The sequence below is a fragment of the Genypterus blacodes genome, unplaced genomic scaffold (assembly GCF_046128005.1).
Source record: "Genypterus blacodes isolate CSIRO-AG114 ecotype Tasmania unplaced genomic scaffold, CSIRO-AGI_Gbla_v1 ptg000076l_1, whole genome shotgun sequence".
Lineage (NCBI taxonomy): Eukaryota > Metazoa > Chordata > Actinopteri > Ophidiiformes > Ophidiidae > Genypterus > Genypterus blacodes.
The window spans coordinates 6719732-6742860 of record NW_027466885.1 but is presented as its reverse complement, the minus strand read 5'-3'; the positions used below and the strand labels follow the sequence as shown (position 1 = coordinate 6742860).

Sequence of the window (23129 nt, the reverse complement as noted above, 5' to 3'; positions counted from 1 at the left end):
GGTGTTGTAGCTCAAGTCGCGACGGCGGAGGAGTGATTTGTTGCTTCCCCGGTGCAGCCAGTCGAGTTTGTCATAGAGCGTCTCTCTCTCTTTCTCTCTCTCTCTCTCTCTCACTCTCTCTCTCTCTCTCTCTCTCTCTCTACAGTACTGTCTCTGGTGGGTGACACACACACACACTAATACAGTTATACACACTGCACCCCTCCCCTCACACAGCTCCAGTGTGCAGCGTGACGTGGTTCCGAGGCTCCTTTGGCTCTGTTATGGGAAGGGGCCATGTTATCTGTAGGAAATGTAATTTTTGTCCTCATTGAAATCGTTCATTATTGAGCGCGGTTATCTAAATGTTTTTGTTGCTGTTGGTCCCGCGCCAGTCAAGATTGCTCCCCCCCCCTCCTCTCTCTCTCTCCCTCTCTCTCTCTCTCTCTCTCTCTCACTCTCCCACGTCTCTGCGTCTCTCTCTCTCATCTCTCCGGGCCTTCGTCAGTCTCTGAGGGAAAAATAGAAAGAGGGGGATTTTTCCTCTCTCTTCCCGCTCCGCTCCTGTCCCGTTCTCAGGCTCTCCTGCCTATTTTGCATCAGGCCGTTCTCGCCCCGTACAGGATATTAGCCGTGGAAAAACACCCCAAAAAAAAAAGAAAAAAGAAAGCACAGGCCTGGCTATTTCATTTGGAATAATATGTTTATTCTTTTGGTTTCAAAGCTGAAGAGGAGGAGGGGTTGGGGAAGAACAATCGGGCCGTGTGTGTGTGTGTGTGTGTGTGTGTGTTTGATGTGAGGTCCTGTGGGCCCCTGGGGGCGGCTGAGATTCTCAGGTTCAGGTCGTTGCAAAATGGGCTGCTGAAAGAAACCAAACGCCAACTCTTTCTTTCTTTCTCTTCATAATCGCCCTCCGTCTCTTCCTGTCCCCGTCTGTCTCTTCCTGTTCTGTCCTGCTCCTTCTTCCTGCGTCACTCTCGTCTGTCTGCGTCTGTCCCCCTGTCTGCGTCTGTCACCGCGACGTCGCACGCAGTCACCGTGAAGGACGGCGGCCTCTGCCCTCAAGGTCCTCCGTCTCTGTCCTCGCCTCGCAAACGCCGTTCAGCAAAGCATTCAGCTCTTGTTTCTGTAAAGCGTTTTTTTTTCCTCTCTCCCTCTTTCATACTTAACACCACCACCATGAAAAATAAAGTACAATAGGTTGCCATGCCACATTTTTATCGATCGCTCTCAGAGGTATTTTCATAGCGGTAAAAACTGGCAGGGCAAAAGCAAAAACAGGGGCGGGGAGGAGGAGGTGGAGGAAGAGGAGGAGGGGGGGGGGATACAGAGAAACGGATTAATAAAAAGAGAAGCTCCGACTTAGGAGGAGGAAAACTCGATGAATGACTAAGTTTCACCAGGTTTTAGGTAAAGACACACACATACACACACAGCAGCAGCAGCAGCAGGAGGAAGGAGACACATCTCATGACAAATGATGCATCCTCATCATCATCCTCACTTGCTAAAGACAAAAGCACATTAATAGACCGTAAGAGAGACAGACAGAGAGACGTCTGCCAAAACCGGATTCGCTTTCGACGTGGATCGGGTTAGTTTTTTTATTTTTTTACCTCAAGTCGCTGCCCGCTTGTACTCTTGTGTGTGTGTGTGTGTGCGCGTGGGTGTGCGTGTGTGTGTAATCTCATATGTGACGTGATTGGCATGTGGTGTAAGCGAAGGCAGTAGCATGTGGCTATCAAGGCCATCGGCAGGCCTCGTCTGGGAATAAGTGGCTAATTAATTATGCATGACTGCTGCGCTTAAACAAACAGCGTAATGAGAGATGAGGCCGGACCAGCAGACACACACTCAGCTCCTATTACTATTACTATTATTATTATTGTTATTAGTATTGTTGTTATCTACATTGCAGCGTGTTACCGTAGGCGTTGATGTGTAAACGTGCAGAAACCCACGGAGCCTTGTTCCTGAAATATGAAGGCGCTTTAGCCCGTTTTGCCCCCACAGGGACGTATGAAGAGTATTAAAGGAGAGAATGAGGATCTTTCCTCTCCCGATGTAGGTCTCAGTGTGATCTAATACAGCCGGGTAAGCGAGCAGGCGAGCGAGCGAGCAAGTGTCTCCAAACTCCCCCGAGGAGCCTTGAGCCAACAGTATCCCTCTCATACTCTATGCTGCCCTCTTTCCCTTTTTTTTCTTTCCTGGCCTCGCACCAGCCGCGGAATAATCTTTAATTATTTGCTTTTAAAAAGAGGAAGGGAGAGAGAGAGGGGGAGAGAAAAAAATAACACGACTCCCTTTCCTGTGACAGCGGCGAAGAAGAAGAAGAAGCAGGAGAAGAAGAGCAGAGCAGGCGGAGGAATGTTCCTGTGTATGAAATCATAGGTATTAACGGGGCCGTTTTGTCAGCGGCTGTGCTGATGTATCAGCTCTCTGCCCTCAGACTAAATACACACCGAGTCTCGCCGCGCTGCGTCCCGGCTCAGGACCAAAGACAAAGTACGGCTGAAGGGTGGACGGCTGCGTGAACGTAACACCTAAACACGTGTCGCAACGCGCTGATAGATGGCCAGCCGTCCTGCTCCCCATATGACAGGGAGACGCTCCACTTACACACTCCAGCCTTTGCATGTCTTTCCATGGGTCTTTGCAGTAGGTGTTGCACGTGTGTGTGTGTGTGTGTGTGTGTGTGTGTGTGCGCGTGTGTGTTAATTTAAGAGAGAGAAAGATTGCTGACTCTGATCCTCAGCTACCTTGGCATTGACCTCTACGCTCCCTTGCGTGTCAAGTTAAGGGCAGTGCAACACACTCACACACACACACACACCAGTTAGTAGCCGCTATGTGACGTCGGCCCATGTTTCCCTCCTCCTCCAAAACATACGTCCGCTTTTTAATGTATTATTGTGTCACTTATGTCTAATGGCGCTTATTTCCTACGGCGAGCGTTTGGGTAATGGCTCCCATTCCAGTCGCCGGCTCCCTCTCAGCAGGCCGGCCCTGGATTTGCGTGACACGGTGTTTATTTGATAAAGGAATATTGCGGTGCTAATCTAAAACCACGCTAATTACCTCTGACAGTTGTTTGTTTGTAGTGAAATCCAATTAAAATGTACACTTTTCAACTCGAGTGCTCATTTTTCTCTCCCTCCCTCTCCCTCTCTCTCTCTCTCTCTCCCCCCTTTGCCGCCCCTTCGCTCCTCGCCATTCTCCCGCTAGCCGCCCTCCCACGGTAACCAGAAAAAGAGCCTCTGATGGCATAAATAACAACTGTGTGCTTTCCTTGTGGTTTCGCTGTGAGAAGAGGGCAAACTCGCAACAGCTGTCAGAAAAAGAGGGTTTGTTTAGAAAAGCAAATGGCTTTGGTCTAAAGTTCATTTGGAGCCCTCTCTAATTAAATAGAGAGCCAAAAGCCTTAAGTTAATTAGTAATTCCCCGGGTCCAGAAATTAGACCTGTCACGAGTATTCCAGCTCTCGGAAAAGCCATAAGGTATGCGTGTGTTTAGTGTGTTTAGTGTGTTTTGTGTATTTTTCCAGGCTGTCTGTCTGTTTGCAGGGACCATCGTCTGTGCACACGTGCCCCAATACGCCTTGTACCCCTCAGCCCCCTCTACTGCGCCGGTGACATTAACACTCTTATTTGTGTGTGTGTGTGTGTGTGTGTGTCTGTGTTGAAGCGAGGGGCGCATAGCTGGTGGCGTCAGTCAGGACTACCTGCCCTATGATTATGTTTATGAAGATAATAACAGGGCTGGGGGTCCCGCCAAGAGAGACAGCGGGGGGTTGAACTTTAAACTTTATTGTTCGCCCCCTCGATGAAAGGAGTGGAAGCGTCGGATGCCATGTCAGTGAAGGAAGAGGAGGAGGAGGAAGGGCGCCGCTTTAAGACGCCTCTGCTCTTCTTCTTCTTCTTCTTCGTCTTAGCGTTTGGTGTCGTCTCGTGCAGACACAGCGTGTAACGGTGTTATTGCGGAGATAAGTGCAGGAATGGCGAACATAAATCAGCTGGCTTCAACACAATAGAGAGACAAGGTGTCCCTGCTTGTTCAGTGAGGCTCTAATGGAGCAATAACCAACATTTGGGCTCCGACAGCGACTAAACTGGACGCCGGCCTCAAAATCAGTCACATTTGATTTCGAGGCCTAAAAGCGGTCAAAGTATCCGCAAGTCTTTAAGAAAAAACCTCTTAAAACGCAGATTCCCGCGTCGGGGATAAACACTTAATGGAGAAAATATTTGAAGAGGTTAGGTTTGCTGGTTTTTAAAGTCTTAAAATAAGTCACAGATGCATGTTGAGATGCGAGAGACGGGGGTGGACGCAGCATAACCAGCCGTTTATACTGTCCAGGTGGACGAGAGCCGCCTGCGTCAGACAGACTGCGGCCTGTGTCTGTGTGTGTGTGTGTGTGAGTGTGCTCTCTCCTTGACTGACGTGGACACTGTTTGCTTAACCTCTTCTGCGCTGCACTGCCATGGCCTTGTCAATTTAAGTGTGTATGTGTGTGTGTGTGTGTGTGTGTGTGAGAGAGAGGGAACGAGAGAGAAACCAGCAATGGCAGCTTTCATTTTTTTTTACGTTCCCAGCAGTATTTTTTCCAAACCAACCTGCTGAGAGGCAGAGAGAGACAGGCTCTGAATCAACACAAATCAGCCATATTGGTTGTTCTCTCTCCCCCCCCCCCCCCCCCCCCCCCCCCCCCCCCCCCCCCTCTCTCTCTCTCTCACACACACACACACCCCGGACAGAAAACAATTTCACAGATTTTGACGGGCTTTTTTGTGTTTAGCAGGATTATTAATTTCATTCGGCAAATAATAATCCCGCTCGGTCTTCCTCATTTTTTTGGTGTGTGTGATTTGCCGCGTTATTTGCTGCGGGAAGGTGTGTGTGTGGGCTCATGTATGTGTGTGTGTGCCTCATCTCACCTCAGAGATAAGGCTGTGCTTTATGTAACGGCTAAGCTCTTTCATATTGTGTATGTTTGTACCTCAGCCGAGCACGATGAGCGGGTAGATTAATATTTATTTAGCACAGACAAATCAAGGATTAAGCCATCATCATTTTAGCTCTAATCCATGACGACAAAGAGAGGCAGATTATTAAACACTGCAAAGCCACGATTAGATGCTGACTTGCTTCCCTCGACTGTATAGAGAGAGAGATATGGATGTCTGTCTCTCCCTGTCACACACACACACACACACACCTATGGCTGCCTCCGTCTCTCTCTCCTCTCTGACTTTCTAACCCTCACACTCTGTCCCCTCATTGAAATTAGCGGTGGTTTGTCTGATTCACTCATCTGACGTAAATGTGTCTCATGATCTTTTCCACTGTCCAAACACACACACACACGCACACACGCACATACGCACGCACACACACACACACACACACACATGCATGCATGAGCAATGAATACCTCTTTCTTAGCGCCAACCATGTGGGAGAGGGACAGTTTACTTACACTGCATGTGTGCGTGTGTGTGTTTGTGTGTGTGTGCGTGTGTGTGTTATGAGTTGCTTGGGAGTCTGTAAATAACATCACATTCTTTGCTAATTGAGTTAAACTGCTTTGCTGGAGATGTGAAAAAAAAAGAAGATGAAAGCTGCCTGTGTGTGTGTGTGTGTTTTGTGTTGTGAGTCTGTGCGTCCATGAATGAGTGTGTGTGTGTGTCATGGTGGTAATTTGTTTAGCCCTTAGCACTCTCAGGTGGTGAGCAAGAGGGAGATGTGTGTGTGTCTGTGTGTGTGTCACTGTTTGTGAGCTCTGTTCTCAGTCTTCAGCCTATGCAAAGCGTCACACTCAGCCGTGCAAAACCCATAATCAATGACCAGAGTGAGGTGTGTGTTGAGTGCATTAGTGCGTGTGTGTGTGTGTGTGAGTGTGAGTGTGTGTTTTGGCGCTGTCTAACCAGGGATGACAACAAGTGGTGAGAAAGAGGCGATGCAGTGGGGTAGAGGGGTCCAAACCAGATGTGATGATCAAATAAGTAAATAAAAGGAAGAGAGGGAGAGAGAGATAGAAGAATGAAGGGGCAAGTTATGCTGTGTGTGTGTGTGTTTGTGAGAGAGAGCGAGAGACAGCGAGAGAGAGAGAGAGAGAGAAAGAGAGAGACGGAGAGAGAGAGAGAGAGAGAGAGAGAGAGAGAATGCCATCCTCAGTTCCCCTTTGCCCTCCTTCCTCTCTCTCGCCCAGCCAGTGAATGTTAATGGCTTTTCTGCCTCACTCCCTTCGTCCAACCACACACACACACACACACACACACACATATACACACCGCCCCCACACCCTTCCCTCACCCTCCACCCCTCCAATCCCTCCCCATGGACACTGGCGCATTGTTTGTGGCAGTGCTTCTATTCTTTCAAACTTAATTACCTTCTTGCCTTTTGTGGCGTCAGGGGCTGGAAGTTTTGCTCCGTGGCAGTGGAGGTCGTCACACATTCTTCGCCGGTGCATTCCCTTAATCTGGGGGTTGGAGGTGGGGGTTACACGGGTGGGGGGTGGTGGGGGGGGACGTCTTTGAGGGGATTGGAGCCTCCACCAGCCGTGCACTACACTTCAGAGGTGGTTAGCGCGGCCCTGCGTGTGCACGTGCATGCATGCGTGTGCAGTCATAATAGCGGGCGCATAGGCTGCCCTTTGTTTGTGCGGTTCATTTCCAATCAGCCCTAATTAACTAGAGAGTGTTTCCAGATTGCCGGCAAAAGAAAAATCCCCACTTTTTTGTTTTTTTCTCTCTTTCCCCTCGGCCTGTGCTGTTTCGAGTTGGAGGAGGAAGAGGGGGGGGGAGGAAGAGGGGCGGGGGTGGGGGGGCAAACGGAGGCATTAGCTATGTAGATTGGCTTCGCCTTTGATGCTGGAAAAATCTTTAGCGAGGAGGGCAGCGAGCGAGCGGCGACTACGACCCGGCAGCGTCTGACTGTTTATTTTCATGTTTCAGTTGGAGTTGAGCCTCTTCAAAGGCGCGGCACTTGTGCATATATTTAGACTGGACCGCTCGCACCGTCAGCCCGTCTGTTCAAAAACCTTCCATCCAGCCCAACTTGTCTGTAACGCTTTAACTCTCGTCTGGTAGAACGGGAGGACATACATTTAGTTTAATTATCTTCACAAAGCGGCGTCATGAGGAAGCTTAATAATGGAAATAAGTGTAAGTAGGGTTGAAACGGTTTCAATCCCTCAATCTGTAGGAAGTTTTAAAGCATCGAGGGGGGGAGGGGAGGGGGTGTCAAAGATGTGTTTGGCCTCGTCTGTGTTAAACTTAGGAGAGGGGCTGGTGTAACATGATCCCATATCTGATGTAGGCACCCATCAGTACGTTGAGTGATAAGATTGTCTTGTTCTAAGAGAGAGAGAGAGAGAGAGACCCCCCCAGTACCCGATCACCGGTTGTTGATCCCAGCAGGTCAACAGGTTTTTCCAGATTTGCATATTTGTCTATATTTATGTCTTCATCTCACGTGTTGCCGTCTCTCGTCTACGGCTGTCTCACCCAGATATTTCTCACCCGAACAATGAGAGATCAGGTGCGGACCCGAGGGTGCCCGGGTGTAACGTTACCGCAGCGACCATTTACTTGTCATCAACCTGAGGGACAGAACCTGCATACCTGTTCTAGGAAAAGGAAAGAAAAAAAATCTCACTTCCGACCTCTAGATTTCCCCTCTTTAACCCCCCCTCCCTCTCTCTCTCTCTCTCCTTTCTTTTGTACCGTTCTACCATCAGAGCACGGCGGTCGCACGGGCGTAATTTTTTGTATTTTGATTCGCTAAGAGGCTTTTTTTGCGGCGCGGGTAATTTGTCGTACAAGATTCCCGTGCTAAATGGAGGTCTGCCTTGCTTGAGGTGTCTGGGCCGCGCCTTTTCCCGTAATGATAAGGTGTCTTTTTGGGTAATGAAGGCTTTCGCTCGTCTAGGGAGACACCGGGAAGAGGACAAGGCGGACAGAAAAGGGTGTGTGTGTGTGTGTGTGTGTGGGGGGGGGAGGAGGGAAGGGGGAGGGAGGAAGGTAGGAAGGGGGGGGGGGGGGGGGGGCATTAGGGAGATCTGCTGCATCTCACGTCTAATATTACACCTCCAGGCAACAAACAAGGGCTGCATGAAAACCTTTTGTGAGGTTAAGAAGTGAAGAAGACAAAAAGCACTTGGTCACGCAGAAGCCCCCCCCCCCCCCCCCCCCCCCCCCCCCTCCCTCCCCCATCGTGCTTTTGCAATCTTGTCCTTTCTTTTAAGACTTTAAACACAGCGCATTATGCCCTCCTCTGTGATTGTGTGCATGTGTGAGCACGCGCGTACACGCATGCACGCACCGGCGCTCTTTGATGGCAGCCCGAGCTCCTCTCGCATTGTGAGGAAGGAGATAATTCCCGTCCTCCTCTACTTCCTCCTCCACCTCAATCCGCGCGCCCTGTTTTCCGTCCCTCCGTTTCTGCATGGCAACAAATAAACAGTTCTAATTAGACCTGAGGAGGCCCATTCACGGGGCTGACAGTGGGAGATGGATGCCGGGGCTTTCACGGTGCCCTTCGCCTTTGTCTTTGGCTAACGCTCGCTGACATTTTGATAGAAGATTTGGTGTTGGACTGAGGGGCCACATGCTGAGAGAGGGTTGACCTTCTGCGAGACCTCATGGAATGGACACACACCCATAGTCTTCTGACTTTGTGTTGTGACTTTGTAAGCTTTCATGCGTGACTTTAAAGAATGGGCTTCGATTCATTTTCGTCCAATGATTGGCCGCTATCGCACACACGGTCTTACACAGAGCAAAACCATTTAAAAACTTAAACTATATAATAATCTCATAATCTCGTCCCAAAGCACAGATCTGGCTAATTCCAGTGTTTACAGGCGTTGTAAATATTCACAACAATATTAACAGCGCTGTCTACCCTCACGCTGCTGTGTTGAAACCGCCACCATGAAGAATATGAACCTAACAGGTCCTGGTGTAAACAAAGGCAGTAGTGTGGCGACAGTGCAATTACAGGTTTGGCCTTTAAATGGCTTCAACTCTGGCTAATGCCTGCTCGTCTGACAGGAGTACAAAAGTAGGAGGGGACTCGTCAGGACGGTCAGGAGCTCGGTGTCGCAGGTCTGCAACTGCACAACTTGCTTAATACATTCCTGCAGAGGGAATGCTGATTTAATGCGCGGAAGCTTCAGAGTCAGAGAGAGAGAGAAAGAGAGAGATATCCCTGCTTTAGACTGCCTCTCTCTCACAGTGTTAGCAAAAAGCAGATGGAGAGATGGGGGAGAGAAAGAGAGAGAAGATGGGAGGGGGAGAAAAACAATAGGCCAAGGAGTCTCTTAGCCCCTTTCTCCCATCAGAACTTGCAGTGTCCAAAGCAGCATTCCTGGGCTATTATTTGCCTCTCACTGGATCTGATCTGCCACTTTAATCACCTTAGTGTGTGTGTGTGTGTGTGTGTGTGTCCAAACCCTGTGTCCGTGTGTGTGTGTGCGTGTGAAAGCAGGGGGACATGCTTAATTAAAAAACAGAGGTAGGAGCGGCTGAGGCCATCTCTTTTGTTCTTCGGTGAAAAGAAGGGAACTGTTTCTGCGGAGGGGAAAAACCTGGGCTTCATTGTCAGTCTCTCTCCCTCTCACACACACACATGCATGCTATCTCTCTCTATCTCCCTCTCTCTCTGTCTCAAATGAAAGGAGTCTGGTTGGTTAGCAGAGCGAAGGAAAGCCAGTGGGGGGAGAGAGGGAGGAGGTTTTCCAGCAGTAACATGATCTTTCTTTTAAAACAAAAAAAAAAAGAGAAGCAGCCGTGGGCACCGCTGCTGTGAAAGGTGCGAAGCCTGGGGACCACAGCAACACCAGCAGGCCTATTTATCCTGAAAGAAAAGCGCAATATGATCGCTTTTATAGATCACGCGACACATTTTTATAAGAGCTTATTGCAAGGGCCAAGGATGCGGCTTTAGGTAGGAGTGAAACATGTTCACTTGACGGGAAAACCAGACGTCTCGTCCTTTTCCGTGACCTTATATGGTCCATGAACGCACAAGGAAGGAAGGAAGAGATGAGGACGAGCAAAACTTAAGGTGCAACATGTTTAAAAGACTATTATCGCATACAGGCACGTGCACTATATTCACAGGAAACGTGTTTGTGTATAAGAATACTAAGTTACCGGGTTGTTTAATAGTCTCGGTGGTCACACTTTGGAAAGACTGAAGTCAGGCCGTAGATAACAAACTAACAGACGCAGTGACGTGATGTTATTGTTGGCTGGCAGCGCATATGTAATCATCTTGGAGACTGTTAGCATCAGGGGGTGATATGTCAGTGCCAAGTGCTTAACACATTGGCTTATCCATAAGACATAATTCCATACTTAAAGTGTTAGGAGATGCATAATTCATAAACCCGCAGTGTTTTATGTCCGAGCTACAATTCAAAGGGGGTTGCTCCCCAATGAAATAAGCAGCGAAATGACACCAATGACAAGTAGTAAATCCTGTCGTATGTGTCGCATTAGCTCTCAAACCCGCTGCTCCTGAACAGCTTTACTCTCAATCACAAAAGCCTTTTACACCAGCGTCGAGTGTAAGCGACACTGGTGAGGAAGAAATGGAAAATAAACTGATAGAGTGAAGGAGAGTTGACACATCACGTACATACATGTAGACTCTAAGACTTATATTTTTTGGCTAACTTGTCTCTTTGATGCGTGGAAATGAAGTTCGAGGAGGAAAAACAACTGCAAAGATGTAATATGTAGGCAGGTGGTGTGTGTGTGGGATGTGTGTGTCATATTTTGCTTGTTTTAACTTCTTGGCTCGTTTTAAAATGCAAAACTAATTGGTATTAATTTTGTTGCAATTACAAGCATGAGTTATCTTGGCGACAGGTGTGTGTGTGCGTGTGTGTGGGTGTAAACATACAAAACCACAGCAGTTGTTTGAAGGATTTTGTGCCTTGGGTTCAACAAATAACTGGTAGACAAAGTGTAGGTTTGCTTTTCTCTTCTTACTGAAACAGTTGTGTGGAGCTTATCGTGTCATTACTACAAATCAAGATATAAAGGTGAAATATATACTAAACAGTTCGCATTGAAGTGATAATCACTCACTGATAATCACTAAAATTCATGTTTTTGCTCCTCGTGTCTTTTTTTCCTTTAATCTCCTGAACAGAGAGACATAATCTAAGTGAGACACACACACACACACACACACACAGGCAGGGAGAACATAATTTCTGTCTTTTAATCTATCACTATTCCCCATGGAATCATCTCTGGGATACGTCAGATTAGACCTGATTATAGCGCGTGCACATACATGCCCACGCAAACATGCTTGCACACATGTTTGATTTCATTCCTCACGCTTTTACTGTCCCTCCCACTGGCTTTGTTTAGTCCTGGATTGTTGCGGATTAATCCTCTAATTGCTTTGTGGCTTTGTTGTGAGGGAGAGGGAGTGTAGAGAAAAAAGAGAGGGGGAATTAAGCAGCAGGTGGATTGGGTTAAAGGTTAACGTCGCTCTTTAAAGCTTTCTCTTAATGCCAGCTCATTTACACGCGAGCGTCTGAAAGGCTCTGGTACTGTATCAAGTGAAACGACAGGGGTAAGCACAACTAGTCCTCGTTTTAGCTGAGCAAGAAAGACATTTCTCCTAAGTAGCCATGAAACCTCGGTTCTCCTGTTTACGGTTTCCTTTTTCCCCCTTATAATTTCCCAGCGTGATTACAAAATAAAGTCATTGCGGCTTGTTGTGTGTGTTTCCGGGCTTAGGGAGGCTTTGTCTGCATTCTGCATGCATGTGTGTGTGTTTGTGGGTACCATTGCATTTGTGCCTTGTTGTGAAAAGCCAGGAGATTGAAGTAGTGAGGGGTTGAGAGATGGGCAGCCGCCCAGGATTGATAACATCTCACTGGTATTCTAAACATCATTCCTCATGGAAGCGTGCTCTCTCTCCCTCTGCCTCGCTCACCCTCCCTCCCTGCTTTCCCTTGTAATTGCTGCTACATGAAAGGGGTTCAAATGTAAACATTTTTATAAAGCAAACATTTATTTCCTGCGTTATCCGTTGATCTACACCTGGTCCCTGTTTGTACTTTTTCACACTGTAGCGTGACACAATACAGTTCCTTCCTTTGCTTGTCGGTACACATTCATACCTTCGGGCCATTAATAGGTTAATTGGTGCTCCCTAATCACCAGCTCCTGACTGGGAAGAACATGCCAAGACAAATTTAGCCAATGAGTCAAGACGACTCCACATCCCAATTCACTTTTACCCTCAAAGGATAGTAACATTTCTGCAAATCAACCTTTTGATAAAACTGATTGATTAGATTTACCTCTGTGCACCCACTAAGTTGGATACAGTGTATACAGTGTACAAAGCTGTTTTATAGTCCAGAAGTCATGCAGTCTTTCAACACAGCATTGGCACATACTGAACACGAGAGAGAGGTGAAGCTTTATACTCTCTCGTCAGTGTTTCTGCGTTGTAATCCCTGGGGTCAGTGTCAGACTGGGACAAACTTTGGGGTTTGTTATGTGAATGATCTAAGTGAGAGCAGTTACTAGTTCGTTTCTCAAATACGAAGAATGTGTTTTGGAATTAAGTTTCTCTAATAATCTTGTCCCCTTTTTTGCTTCTTCCCTATCTCAGGTCCCTGTCAGGCTGGATGAGATGAGATCCCTATGTAGTGGTCATCATGGCAACTTGTGACTCTCCCCCTATGGTGTCGTCACGGCAGCAGGAGAATGGTGGCCAGAAGCTGGACGCTGCTGCTGAGGACAACTCAGTCGTCACCATGGAGACCAGTGTCACCAACAGCAACAATGCCAACAACAACCAAATGTCGCCTGTCGTCTTTGGAGAGCTGGAGAATGGCCTTGGAGAGCCTGCTGTGAGCCCGCTGAGGTCCACTGCTACTCCCACCACTGTCAGTGCAACCATCGACCCTGTAAGTGAACAGAGTCGGAGAGAAAGCTTTACTACCGGGAACAACGGGATTGTTACCGGGACTTTACCAGGAGTAGGAGGAGGAGCGGCTTTGGGTTCGGACTGTTCTGCCCCTGCCACGTCTCCTGTGGCGCCGGCAAAGGAGATCCCCTGCAACGAATGTTCTAGCTCTTTCTCCAGTTTACAGAAATACATGGAGCACCACTGCCCCAACGCTCGCCTGCCTGCCGCTGGAGGTCATGAAGAGGGTGAGGAGGTTGAAGGAGTCGTAGGGGAAGAAAGTGAAGATGAGATAGAACGTGAGGGGATTTCTGCAGAAGTCGGCGAAATGAACAGTGAGATGGAGATGGAAGAGGACAGCGATGTGGAGAACCTGTGCGGCGAGATCATCTACCAGCCTGATGGCTCTGCATTCATCCTGGAGGACTCCAAAGAGCAGCGTGGCAACATGGGGGGGCTCCCTGGGGCTATCCAATATAGGAGCCTGCTGTCCCCCCAGACCTTCCCCAACGCTCAGGCCAGCAGTGGCCAAAGTAGCCTGAGCCCTGTGGGGGAGCGGTTGGAGCAGCCCGCTGCACCCATGTCCTTCTACCCCCAGATCATCAACACCTTCCACATCGCCTCATCCCTGGGGAACAAATCCCTGGCGACCGACCACCCCTCCTTCCCAAATACCTCAGCTGGAGGGCTGGCGGGCGCTGGTCCCGTGTTGCACAGTTTCCGTGTCTATGACCTCCGCCACAAGAAAGACAAAGACTACTTGACAGCGGATGGTGCAGCCAAAAACTCCTGTGTGTCCAAAGATGTCCCCAACAATGTGGACTTGTCCAAGTTCGAGGGCTGCGTGGCCGATGGGCGGCGGAAGCCTGTGCTGATGTGTTTCCTGTGCAAGCTGTCATTTGGCTATAGCCGCTCCTTCGTGACGCATGCTGTCCATGACCACCGTATGTCCCTGAATGAGCAGGAGCAGAAGCAGCTGAGCAACAAGCATGTCTCTGCCATCATCCAGGGCATTGGCAAGGACAAAGAACCTCTTATAAGCTTTCTGGAACCAAAAAAATCCCCCAACTCTGTGTTACCCCACTATCCCACGCCTGCCAACTTCCTAGGGCCAGATGCGGGGCTCCGTGGTTTGTGGAACGCTTTCCACAGTAATGGGGAGAATGCCGATTCCCTTCAGGCAGGGTTCGCTTTCCTGAAGGGCAGTGCCAGCAGCCCCTCCAATGACCAAAACCCCAGAACCCAAACCATGCCAAAGGCCGAGACCAACCCAAACCTCGGGGGAGGGGCTGGTGCCCACAGAACCCCCAGTGGGAGTTCTGCTGCTGCTGCCACTGGTGGCAACCTGGAGGGACGGAACTCTGATAATGACTGCAAGGGCCATGTTAGGGACACATGCACTTTGCAACCCAATGGGCCGGACATGAGCCAGTACCCGTCCATCAAGCGGGAGCCCGGTGCAGTGGGAGGAGAAAATATGGAGCAGGATGAGGACGCTTACTCCAATGGCGGTGGAGTTGAAATGGATGTGGATGAGGAGGAGGAGCAGGCCATGGCAATGTCCATGGCGATGACAGGCCAGCGGGCCGACAGCACCAGTAGCAAAGATTTCCCTCTCTTAAACCAAAGTATTTCCCCCCTGTCCAACAGTGTGCTAAAGTTCAACAGTGACAGCAAAGGACCTGCATCCACATCCTCGTCCTCCCTGTCTGTTTATGAGAAGCTGGAGATGGAGAAGAGCCGCCTGTCCACTGCACGGGCAGCTGCCAGAGAGCGGGAGAGCAGCAATGACTCAACCAGTGACATTCTGGCAGGTCGGGAAAGGTTGTCGCCTTCCTCCCATCCCCTTGATTTGATGATGTTGCGCAGAGATGATGAGAGTCCTGGGCCTCTGCACCAACACACAGGAAACCCCAGTACACCTGGAACCCCAGGGACACCTGGTACCCCAGGGCCGGGTGAAGGGTCACCAGGCAGTGGGGTGGAATGTCCCAAGTGTGACACTGTCTTAGGGTCGTCCCGGTCCCTCGGAGGGCACATGACGATGATGCATTCACGTAACTCCTGCAAGACGCTGAAGTGTCCGAAGTGTAACTGGCATTACAAGTACCAGCAGACGCTGGATGCCCACATGAAAGAGAAACATCCAGAGTCTGGTGGATCCTGTGTGTACTGCCGCACAGGACAGCCTCACCCACGTTTAGCACGAGGCGAAAGCTATACCTGTGGATACAAGCCTTTCCGCTGTGAGGTCTGTCCATCTCATTTCCATTTCCAGTCGTGTTCTTTACTTACTTATTTCCTTTACCAGCAACATTTTATGTAGGTGTCTGTTTTCTCTATTTCTCTGTGCCAGAAATATGAGGTACATAATGTTTTAACCGCTGCTGTAGGTGGACTTTATACACTGTTTTCTTTTCTAAATTTAAGCCATAGCAATCATCATGTTCAATCAATATACATTTTATTGGAAATGCTCTGCTATTTTCAGAGGGTCGAAGTCGTGCTCCTATTTCCTCTCGTTTGATAATGTACCTTTTTTGATGATTGTTGATGTATTTGATGTCTTGTCAAATTGATACATGACAACACATGTTAGAACTTCATCTGACATTCATATTCATCAATCTTTGCATTTTAGGTGTGCAACTACTCAACCACCACCAAAGGCAACCTGAGCATCCACATGCAGTCGGACAAGCATCTGAATAACGTACAAACACTCCAGAACGGCGGCACTGAGGTCCAGTTCAACCACAACCATGCCAACCCTGTGCCTAGTGCCAGCCTTGGTGGAGGATGTGGTGCACCCTCGCCTTCCAAACCCAAACAGAAGCCCACTTGGCGCTGTGAGGTAATGGAACAGACAGAGCATCACTGTAGCTGTGGTGGCAACACACCAACTTGCTTGCCGCATCCAAACAATGAGCCGCTTATATCCCTCTGTGTCACTGTGTCTATTAGTTTGCTTGACGTCATCTCACCATTGCTGCCTGCGTCGCTTGTTTACGATCATCAACGCTTATAGAAATATCTGTCTTTGCCTCCAACAGGTGTGTGACTACGAGACCAACGTGGCACGGAACCTGCGAATCCACATGACCAGCGAGAAGCACATGCACAACATGATGCTGCTGCAGCAGAACATGAAGCAGATCCAGCACAGCCTCCACCTGGGCCTGGCCCCGGCCGAGGCAGAGCTGTACCAGTACTACCTGGCTCAGAACATGGGCATGGCCGGCGTCAAGCTGGAGAACCCGCCCGGCAGCAGCGGCCCAGAAGCCCAGATGATGATAAACCCATTCCAGCTTGACCCCGCGACTGCAGCGGCACTTGGCTCTGGCCTGGGTGAGTGGCCTATTCTTTAAGTCTAACATATTTGTGGCAAAGGCACAAAAAAAAATCATTTGCGCAGATCAGCGTGGTGTGACAAAGTGCCAGGTCATCTGTGTTAATGTTATTGTTGTCCTCAAGCTTGGTATTTGGTTTTCGTAGCTCATATTTCACTTGGTCAGTTTTATCCGTTTTATCTCATCTGTATATGATGCCATGGGGGGATTGTTTTTATCTTTATGTCTCCTTTGTTGCTCTCCATTTTCCTCCCTTCCCTCTTACCTTTTTCCTGCTCATCTCTTACCGCCCTCCCCCTTACCTCACCCTCTTCTCTTTTACTCTTATCGCTGCACTCATATTGTCCCTCTGTCATTGTCTCCCTTCTTTGACCCCTCTCTCTGATTAAAAAATGATTATGAGACGCCACATGAGAATTATTCTTAATCTTTCATTTGTAATTTTCTCAAGTCAGCTTAATCCCCCCCCTACACACACAGCCCCACCTACCATCACCCTGTAGAGAACACACAAACCTACACACACACACACACTCACACACAGCAGGAAGCAGATTCCCGTAGGAGTGAGAGAGATTTAACAATGACCCTGCAGTGTTGCACACCCACTCCCTCCTCGAGTGTGGAGGTCACCGCCCAGCCAGCAGATGTACTCTCAGTGAATTACACTGATAACACACAGCTCCCCATAGTGAGCGCAGCTGTACATAGGTTTAGTTACTGCAGGAATCTTTACGTATTCAAATATAAGCACACACAATTACGTCTGTACACATTTCAGTGGACACATTTTACGTTTCTTAGATATTATATTCGCAAGTTAACTGAAATGCGAATGATACACATGCAGGGTTCTCGTTCAGTCGTCCACTAATTGAGGGATATATGGTTAAATCTGTAAAAAGAGTCAGATACAGTGGTAATTGTTGAAGCCATGTTGAAACGTTAAGCGTTTGTCACATGCACAGAGAGACATGGACGGGATCAAAGCAAGAGTAAATTACATTTACATGAATGGCAGGTTCTCGTTTTGTCCTGGGGCGGGCAGGCAGAAGAAAGAGAGAAATTGTGTGTGTGTGTGTGTGATGCATTGATCAGCCTCTCAAATCTGTGCGTGGACGTGAGAAAGCCTGTAGTCATAAACCCGTTGTCCCGCCATGGCTGAGAGCAGTAATTAAAGCTACCTGATGAGCGAGTTAGCAAGTTGAAAAGGATGATTGTAATTGATCCTGATTCAATCCTATTAGGGTTTTTTATAGACAAGACTTTGTGAGGAGCCCGAGTCGTCTGTGAGGCTTTATTTTATCAAATCCTTTTGTGTGAGAGAGGCCTACATAGAGGACGGGCTTCTCTCTCGCTGTGTAATTTCTTTTAATAAAAAGAGCCTCACTCTTTCTCTCTATCCTTTATCCTTTCCTTTGCTTGGCACCCTGTAATTTCCACTGGTGTCTCTCTGTGGTTTGTCATTGTTTGTACGTGGCATTCCCTCAGCTCTACCTTCTGTTATGTTAAATTCTCATCGTCATCTCGCACTTCCTTTTCCCCACAGTGAGCAGTGACTTGACAGCGGAGTTGCGACTTGCTGGCGGGCAACTGATGGCAGACGACCTCTCCCTGGTTTCCGCAGGTGGGATGGGAGGTATGACCTCATCAGACCCCTCCCTTTCCTCCTTGTCGCCTCCAATCAGCGACCCCTCGCTGCGCCTCTACCAGTGTGCCGTGTGCAACTGCTACTCCACGGACAGCCTGGAAGCTCTCAATGCCCACGTCAATGCCGAGCGCGCCTTGCCGGAGGAGGAGTGGCGCTGCGTGGTGGGCGACGTCTACCAGTGCAAGCTCTGCAGCTACAACACGCAGCTCAAGGCCAACTTTCAGCTGCACTGCAAGACAGACAAGCACATGCAGAAGCACCAGCTGGTGGCCCACATCAAAGAGGGAGGCAAGGCAAACCAGTGGAGATTAAAGTGTGTGGCCATTGGCAACCCTGTGCACCTCAAGTGCAATGCCTGCGACTACTACAGCAACAGCGTGGATAAACTGAGGCTACATGCCAGCAACCATAGGCATGAGGCTGCCATTCGCCTCTATAAGGTAAAAAGCTTTGTTTACTCTTATTGTGAGTGTTCTGCAGAAACATCTGTGCGCTAAAATCTAAGCTTTGTCTCCCGGCTGACAAAAGAAAATGTTTGCTACAAACATTGCCTGTATTCCAGGAAGATAACACAAAAAAGTCAATTGGAGATGAATTGTTTCTGCAGGACATTAACATTTTCTCAAACATACTGTGGAATGTAGCTGTAATACAGATCTGACTGGTATAGGTCTTGGGGGAAAACGTTTTTTTTTCAGTTCAGTTTCAGCACAAGCATAAATGTTTTTGATTAAAGAGTTTGCTTTGCCCTCTAACTGCAATGTCACATGGATGTGATGTTCCCATGAGAATGGAATGAGAAAGAAGGAAAAGGTCACATTTCGAGTACCCAGGATGATTTCCAAGGGCTATGGGTTCATTTTCTGCTTTTGACCAACTGGGCTCTACTGTTGCTCTTAATTACATACAGGTCACTAATACCAGTTTTCAGATGGTCAAGAGTTTTTGATTAGCAGTGTTTTCATCTCATCTCTCCAGCTGGTAGAATGTCTGTAATGGCTCAGGAATGGAGGAGGAATCTCTTCACACGGTTCTGTGGACATATTTACTGCTCAGTTTCATGTTGCACAACGGCACACATGGTCCAAGAGCCACAGAGCTAAAGATGAACGTAAAAAGAAAATACTTTTCTTAAAATAAATAATATATCAACTTGGAATTACAAAACATTATTTTTAGTATAACTGGAATATTTCAATTGAATCATTTGCATAATTTTTAATAATTGAACAATTGCAGGGATTGATTCATTACAGTAGATTTTTCTAATTTAATGAAATGAATGTTTTATTTAATGAAGGTTTCAGCCTACACACTTGTCTGGAGTGTAATTCCCTTTCCTTTGCCCCAAGTGGCAAAATGGGAGGCGACCTGGTTATGACTTGTTGGCCCCCCTAGAGTCGGGATTTTCCATCGGTCTGTTTATTTAACTAATGAATTCCCTTCACACTTGGAACAATAAAAGGTCTCGGCAACAAATTTCCAACAAAGCCGATATTTGGCGTCTCCCCTCGCTCTGATATATTTAAGGTGATTGAGTGTGTCAGACGTCTCCTTCAGCTTAATGGGATGCTGCTACATTTTCCCAGGCTTTGACCTACAGCACAGGATCAAGTGCATTACATTAATGAGGATTTCTTTACTACTGTACGTAACATTTGGCAGTGGGAGGTGTTTGCTCTTGTGTATGTTCTGCCCCAAAAATAAAGACAACAGGAGTAAGAGGATGTAAAGATACAGCAGGACTGATGGGTTTATTTGGAAGTGAATGTACAACTACGGTTTAATAGAGTTATTAACCTGCTTTTGCCTTCACTTCTTATTATAATTATATTAAAATACAAAACAAGTGTTGGTACACTGACCTGTCGGTGTGCAGTAACCTCACTGCAGCAGAACGACTTAAGTGGAATTAACAAGTTAACATTCTTAGGGTTATTTAAAACACTCCTAGTTGACCTAAACAGGATGTGCTCTGAACTCACGCAGACATTGGGGTGGAGGTGTGTGTGTGTGTCTGTGTTCCCTCAGCGATGAATCCCTCATTCCCTAAGCAATTAGGTGCAGGGTTAGGGATTTTAAACATCAATAAAAAATGCATGTATTTATTTTCCATCTTATGAACCATCAGTTCTTAATTGAAACAGCTTCTCAGTAAAAAAAAATCAAATAATTCAAAATTTGTGTATTAGTGTGTAGGTGTATTAAAATGTGTATTAGTTAATTTTGATGGTCTCACTGCAGAGACACGAAACTTCCTGCAACTTTGAACACGCAGCAGCTCGGCTGGTAGGAAGCTGGTGTGGTGTTAATGAGTTTGTTTGTTTTCACACCAGCGCTGCCCGGACATCCCTCTGCATCAACTCAGCTCTTAACCTATAGAATCAGCTTGATCAATGTACCCTAATCGGGATCTCCATGCTGTTAGAGCAAGCCTTTGGCGCTACGGCTGCTGCTGTGTGTGTGTGTGTGTGTGTGAGAGTGTGTGAGTGAGTGAGTGAGTTTTGAGCCACTTTTGGCAAAGGTTTCGGTTGACTTAGTATGAGGCAATAGCCAGATAGGTTACCAAGGTTACACTGAACATTGGCAGCCATTTAATCATGCAAACAAAGCTATTTATATTCTATGTGATTAGGAAGAAAATGTTCAAACCCCAAGCTGCTTAAGCAACAGGAGGAAAGCGAAACACTAAACCTTGTCTGAATATATTCTACATTTAATAATTCTCAATTTTGTTGCCAGTGTATGTTACATACAGCAGAGGGAGTCGACGTTGACGCAAACGCAACAACGTTATTGCTCGCTTGTCTCCCCAGCGAACGGGAGAGAGAGTGTGTGTGGGGTGGGGTGGGGGGGGGGGGGGGGATTTGGCCGAGGCAAGTGCGGGTCATCCCAATGCCCCGTCTGTGCACCCACACACCCCTATACCTCATCTACCCACCCACCTACCTCACAGCCCCGCAACAAATCTGTTCCACAGATGACGCTTTTAATGCCTCTGGCAGGAATCCCACTATTTTACCCTTGGACATGTGGTAGTAAAGCGGAGCGAGAGAGAGAGATAGAGAGAGAGAGAGAGGGAGGGAGAGAGAGAGAGAGAGAGAGAGAGAGAGAGAGAGAGAGAGAGAGAGAAAATAAGCAGGGAAAGTCGGGGAAAAAAATCATTCTTTTATTTGACCAGAAAAACACCTCTGCTTTTATGTATTGGCAGAGGTGAGCAGCACATGGGGATGGAGGTAGCTTGGCCCGCCGCATAAAAGATCCCAGTGTTGACGACTTTACCATCTGTTTTTTTGGAAACGCAGAATATCTTTATGGCATGGGAAACCATTTGAAGATACAAACAAAAAGCATATTCAGGAGGTTTTATGGGCGCTTTGTAGCCGCGACGGAGCACTTCTGAGGGGAAAAGAGGGAGTTTGAAAGTGTTTTTTTTTCCCCTCAGACTTTGAAACGGCAAGAGGGGAAATGACATTAGCAGCACGTTGACATCAAGTCATCTGGTGTCCAAGGCACAGCAGGTGGCGCAGGAAGTAATAGGCCTTATATGGAGACGACGGACGTGTACGCCTCGCCGTCTAGGAAAGCTGATTGGTATACCACGATGGCGAGGTTGGTTTTTTTTATAAGTCGCAGCCTTTTCCACGTCGAATCTGGAATCTGGCTCAGGGAAGTGTAACTCGACCGCACCTTCAGTCGATGAGTTCAAATCCTCGTTTTCCCCCGAGAAATTCTGTAAACGTGTAGACTGGAGCTTGTGCGTAAAGCTGGACGTCAGATGGCGTGGCGGCGCGGTGTGACCGGTGTTTGGGTTCACGTCCAGCGTGGTGATGTACGGCTTCGTTAGGGTTTTTAATAACAAACACAGGCTTAATGCACACGGACACCGGAGTAAATCTGTCATTGCCATTCACAAGTGATGTGTGTGTGTGTGTGTGTAAGTGTGTGTGAGTGTGTGTGTGTGTCCCTACAGAGCTTTGAGGTGCAGATCTAGACTATGCTTGCCCCTGGGTCATTAAGAGTTGAGAATGTTCATGGTCAATGTGGCATGGGCAAGGACCACACACACACACACACACACACACACACAGACACACACATGTTCACACACACACACTCTTTTCCTGTATAGGCTATGGCACCTGTTTCTCAGATGGCCGTCCGAATGAATCATAGACCGCCGCTCCTCCCCCGCTCAGTCTGTCCATCTCTGTGTCTGTCCAGTTTTCCGTCATAATTCAAGCGGAAGTGGACGACCGGGGTCCACTGCACATTTCCATATCTCTGTTTTTCTTTTCATTAATTCTTTCCACCGTGCTCCCCTTCCTTCACACTCTCCTTTGAACTCCGAGTCCTAGCCTCATAAAACACTCGTCTTTTATGATGGAGATGGTGGGAGAGAGGGAGAGGAGGGCACGGCCGACATCTAGATGGAGGGATTTGTTACGAGGACAGCGGAAAAAGTGTGTGTGTGGAGATCTGAGCCCTCTGCCTCTCTCTCTCTCTCTCTCTCTCTCTTTGTCTCCTTTCTTTTTGTCTCAAATTCTCTCTATCTCTTATTCTCTCTCTTTCTATCGCTCCCCTGGGGAGCGGCAGATAGGCCATCTCATTACCCATGATCCTCTTGGCAACGGCATGGCCGGGAAGCTGGGGGGGGCGGGGGGGGGTTTAAATGAAACGAAGAAGAGGGAGGGAAGGAAAGATGCCTCAAAAATAGGAAAATAGGACCTCTCATTTTTGTCCTCCTCTTTCTATTTTCCCCTCCTTCTCCACATCCATAGGACATCTTTTCTTTTCAGTGCTCCTCCGCTGTCTCCCCCCCACCCCCGCCCTTGCGCTTTATTCTCCTCCATCTCCCTCAGATGGAGGCTGTGCTTATGCATCTGTGATATTAAGTCTACCGCTGTGCCTGGGCTATTAGCTAGGGTCAGCCCTGCCCACTCTCATTTGAAAATCAAATGGCTCTATATATATGCAGGCCAAATGATTGGAGTGTCATTTGGACCTGTGTGATGGGGAAATGGACAGGAGATTGACTCCCTTAGATTTGCATAAAAAGCCATTGTGCCGGCTCCCGGAATAGAAAAGAGACTGGATCCATTTTAAATGCAGCGCGCACATATACACACACATACACACACACACTTGCAGAAATGCATAGGCGCATACAAAAGTAAGGGTATGCATCTGTACGCTCA

At 48.0% G+C, this 23129-nt stretch overlaps 1 protein-coding gene across 1 annotated transcript in view; it reads left to right on the top strand.

Annotated features, from left to right (window-relative positions):
- The window catches only part of zfhx4 (zinc finger homeobox 4), a 79734-nt gene that overhangs the window by 7622 nt on the left and 48983 nt on the right, over window positions 1–23129 (top strand). Inside the window, exons 2-5 of the mRNA XM_076157946.1 lie at window positions 12634–15181; window positions 15572–15784; window positions 15984–16278; window positions 17830–18371. Of these exons, the coding sequence (XP_076014061.1) occupies window positions 12680–15181; window positions 15572–15784; window positions 15984–16278; window positions 17830–18371 (3552 nt within the window). The 5' untranslated portion in view covers window positions 12634–12679. The remainder of the gene's footprint in view (window positions 1–12633; window positions 15182–15571; window positions 15785–15983; window positions 16279–17829; window positions 18372–23129) is intronic.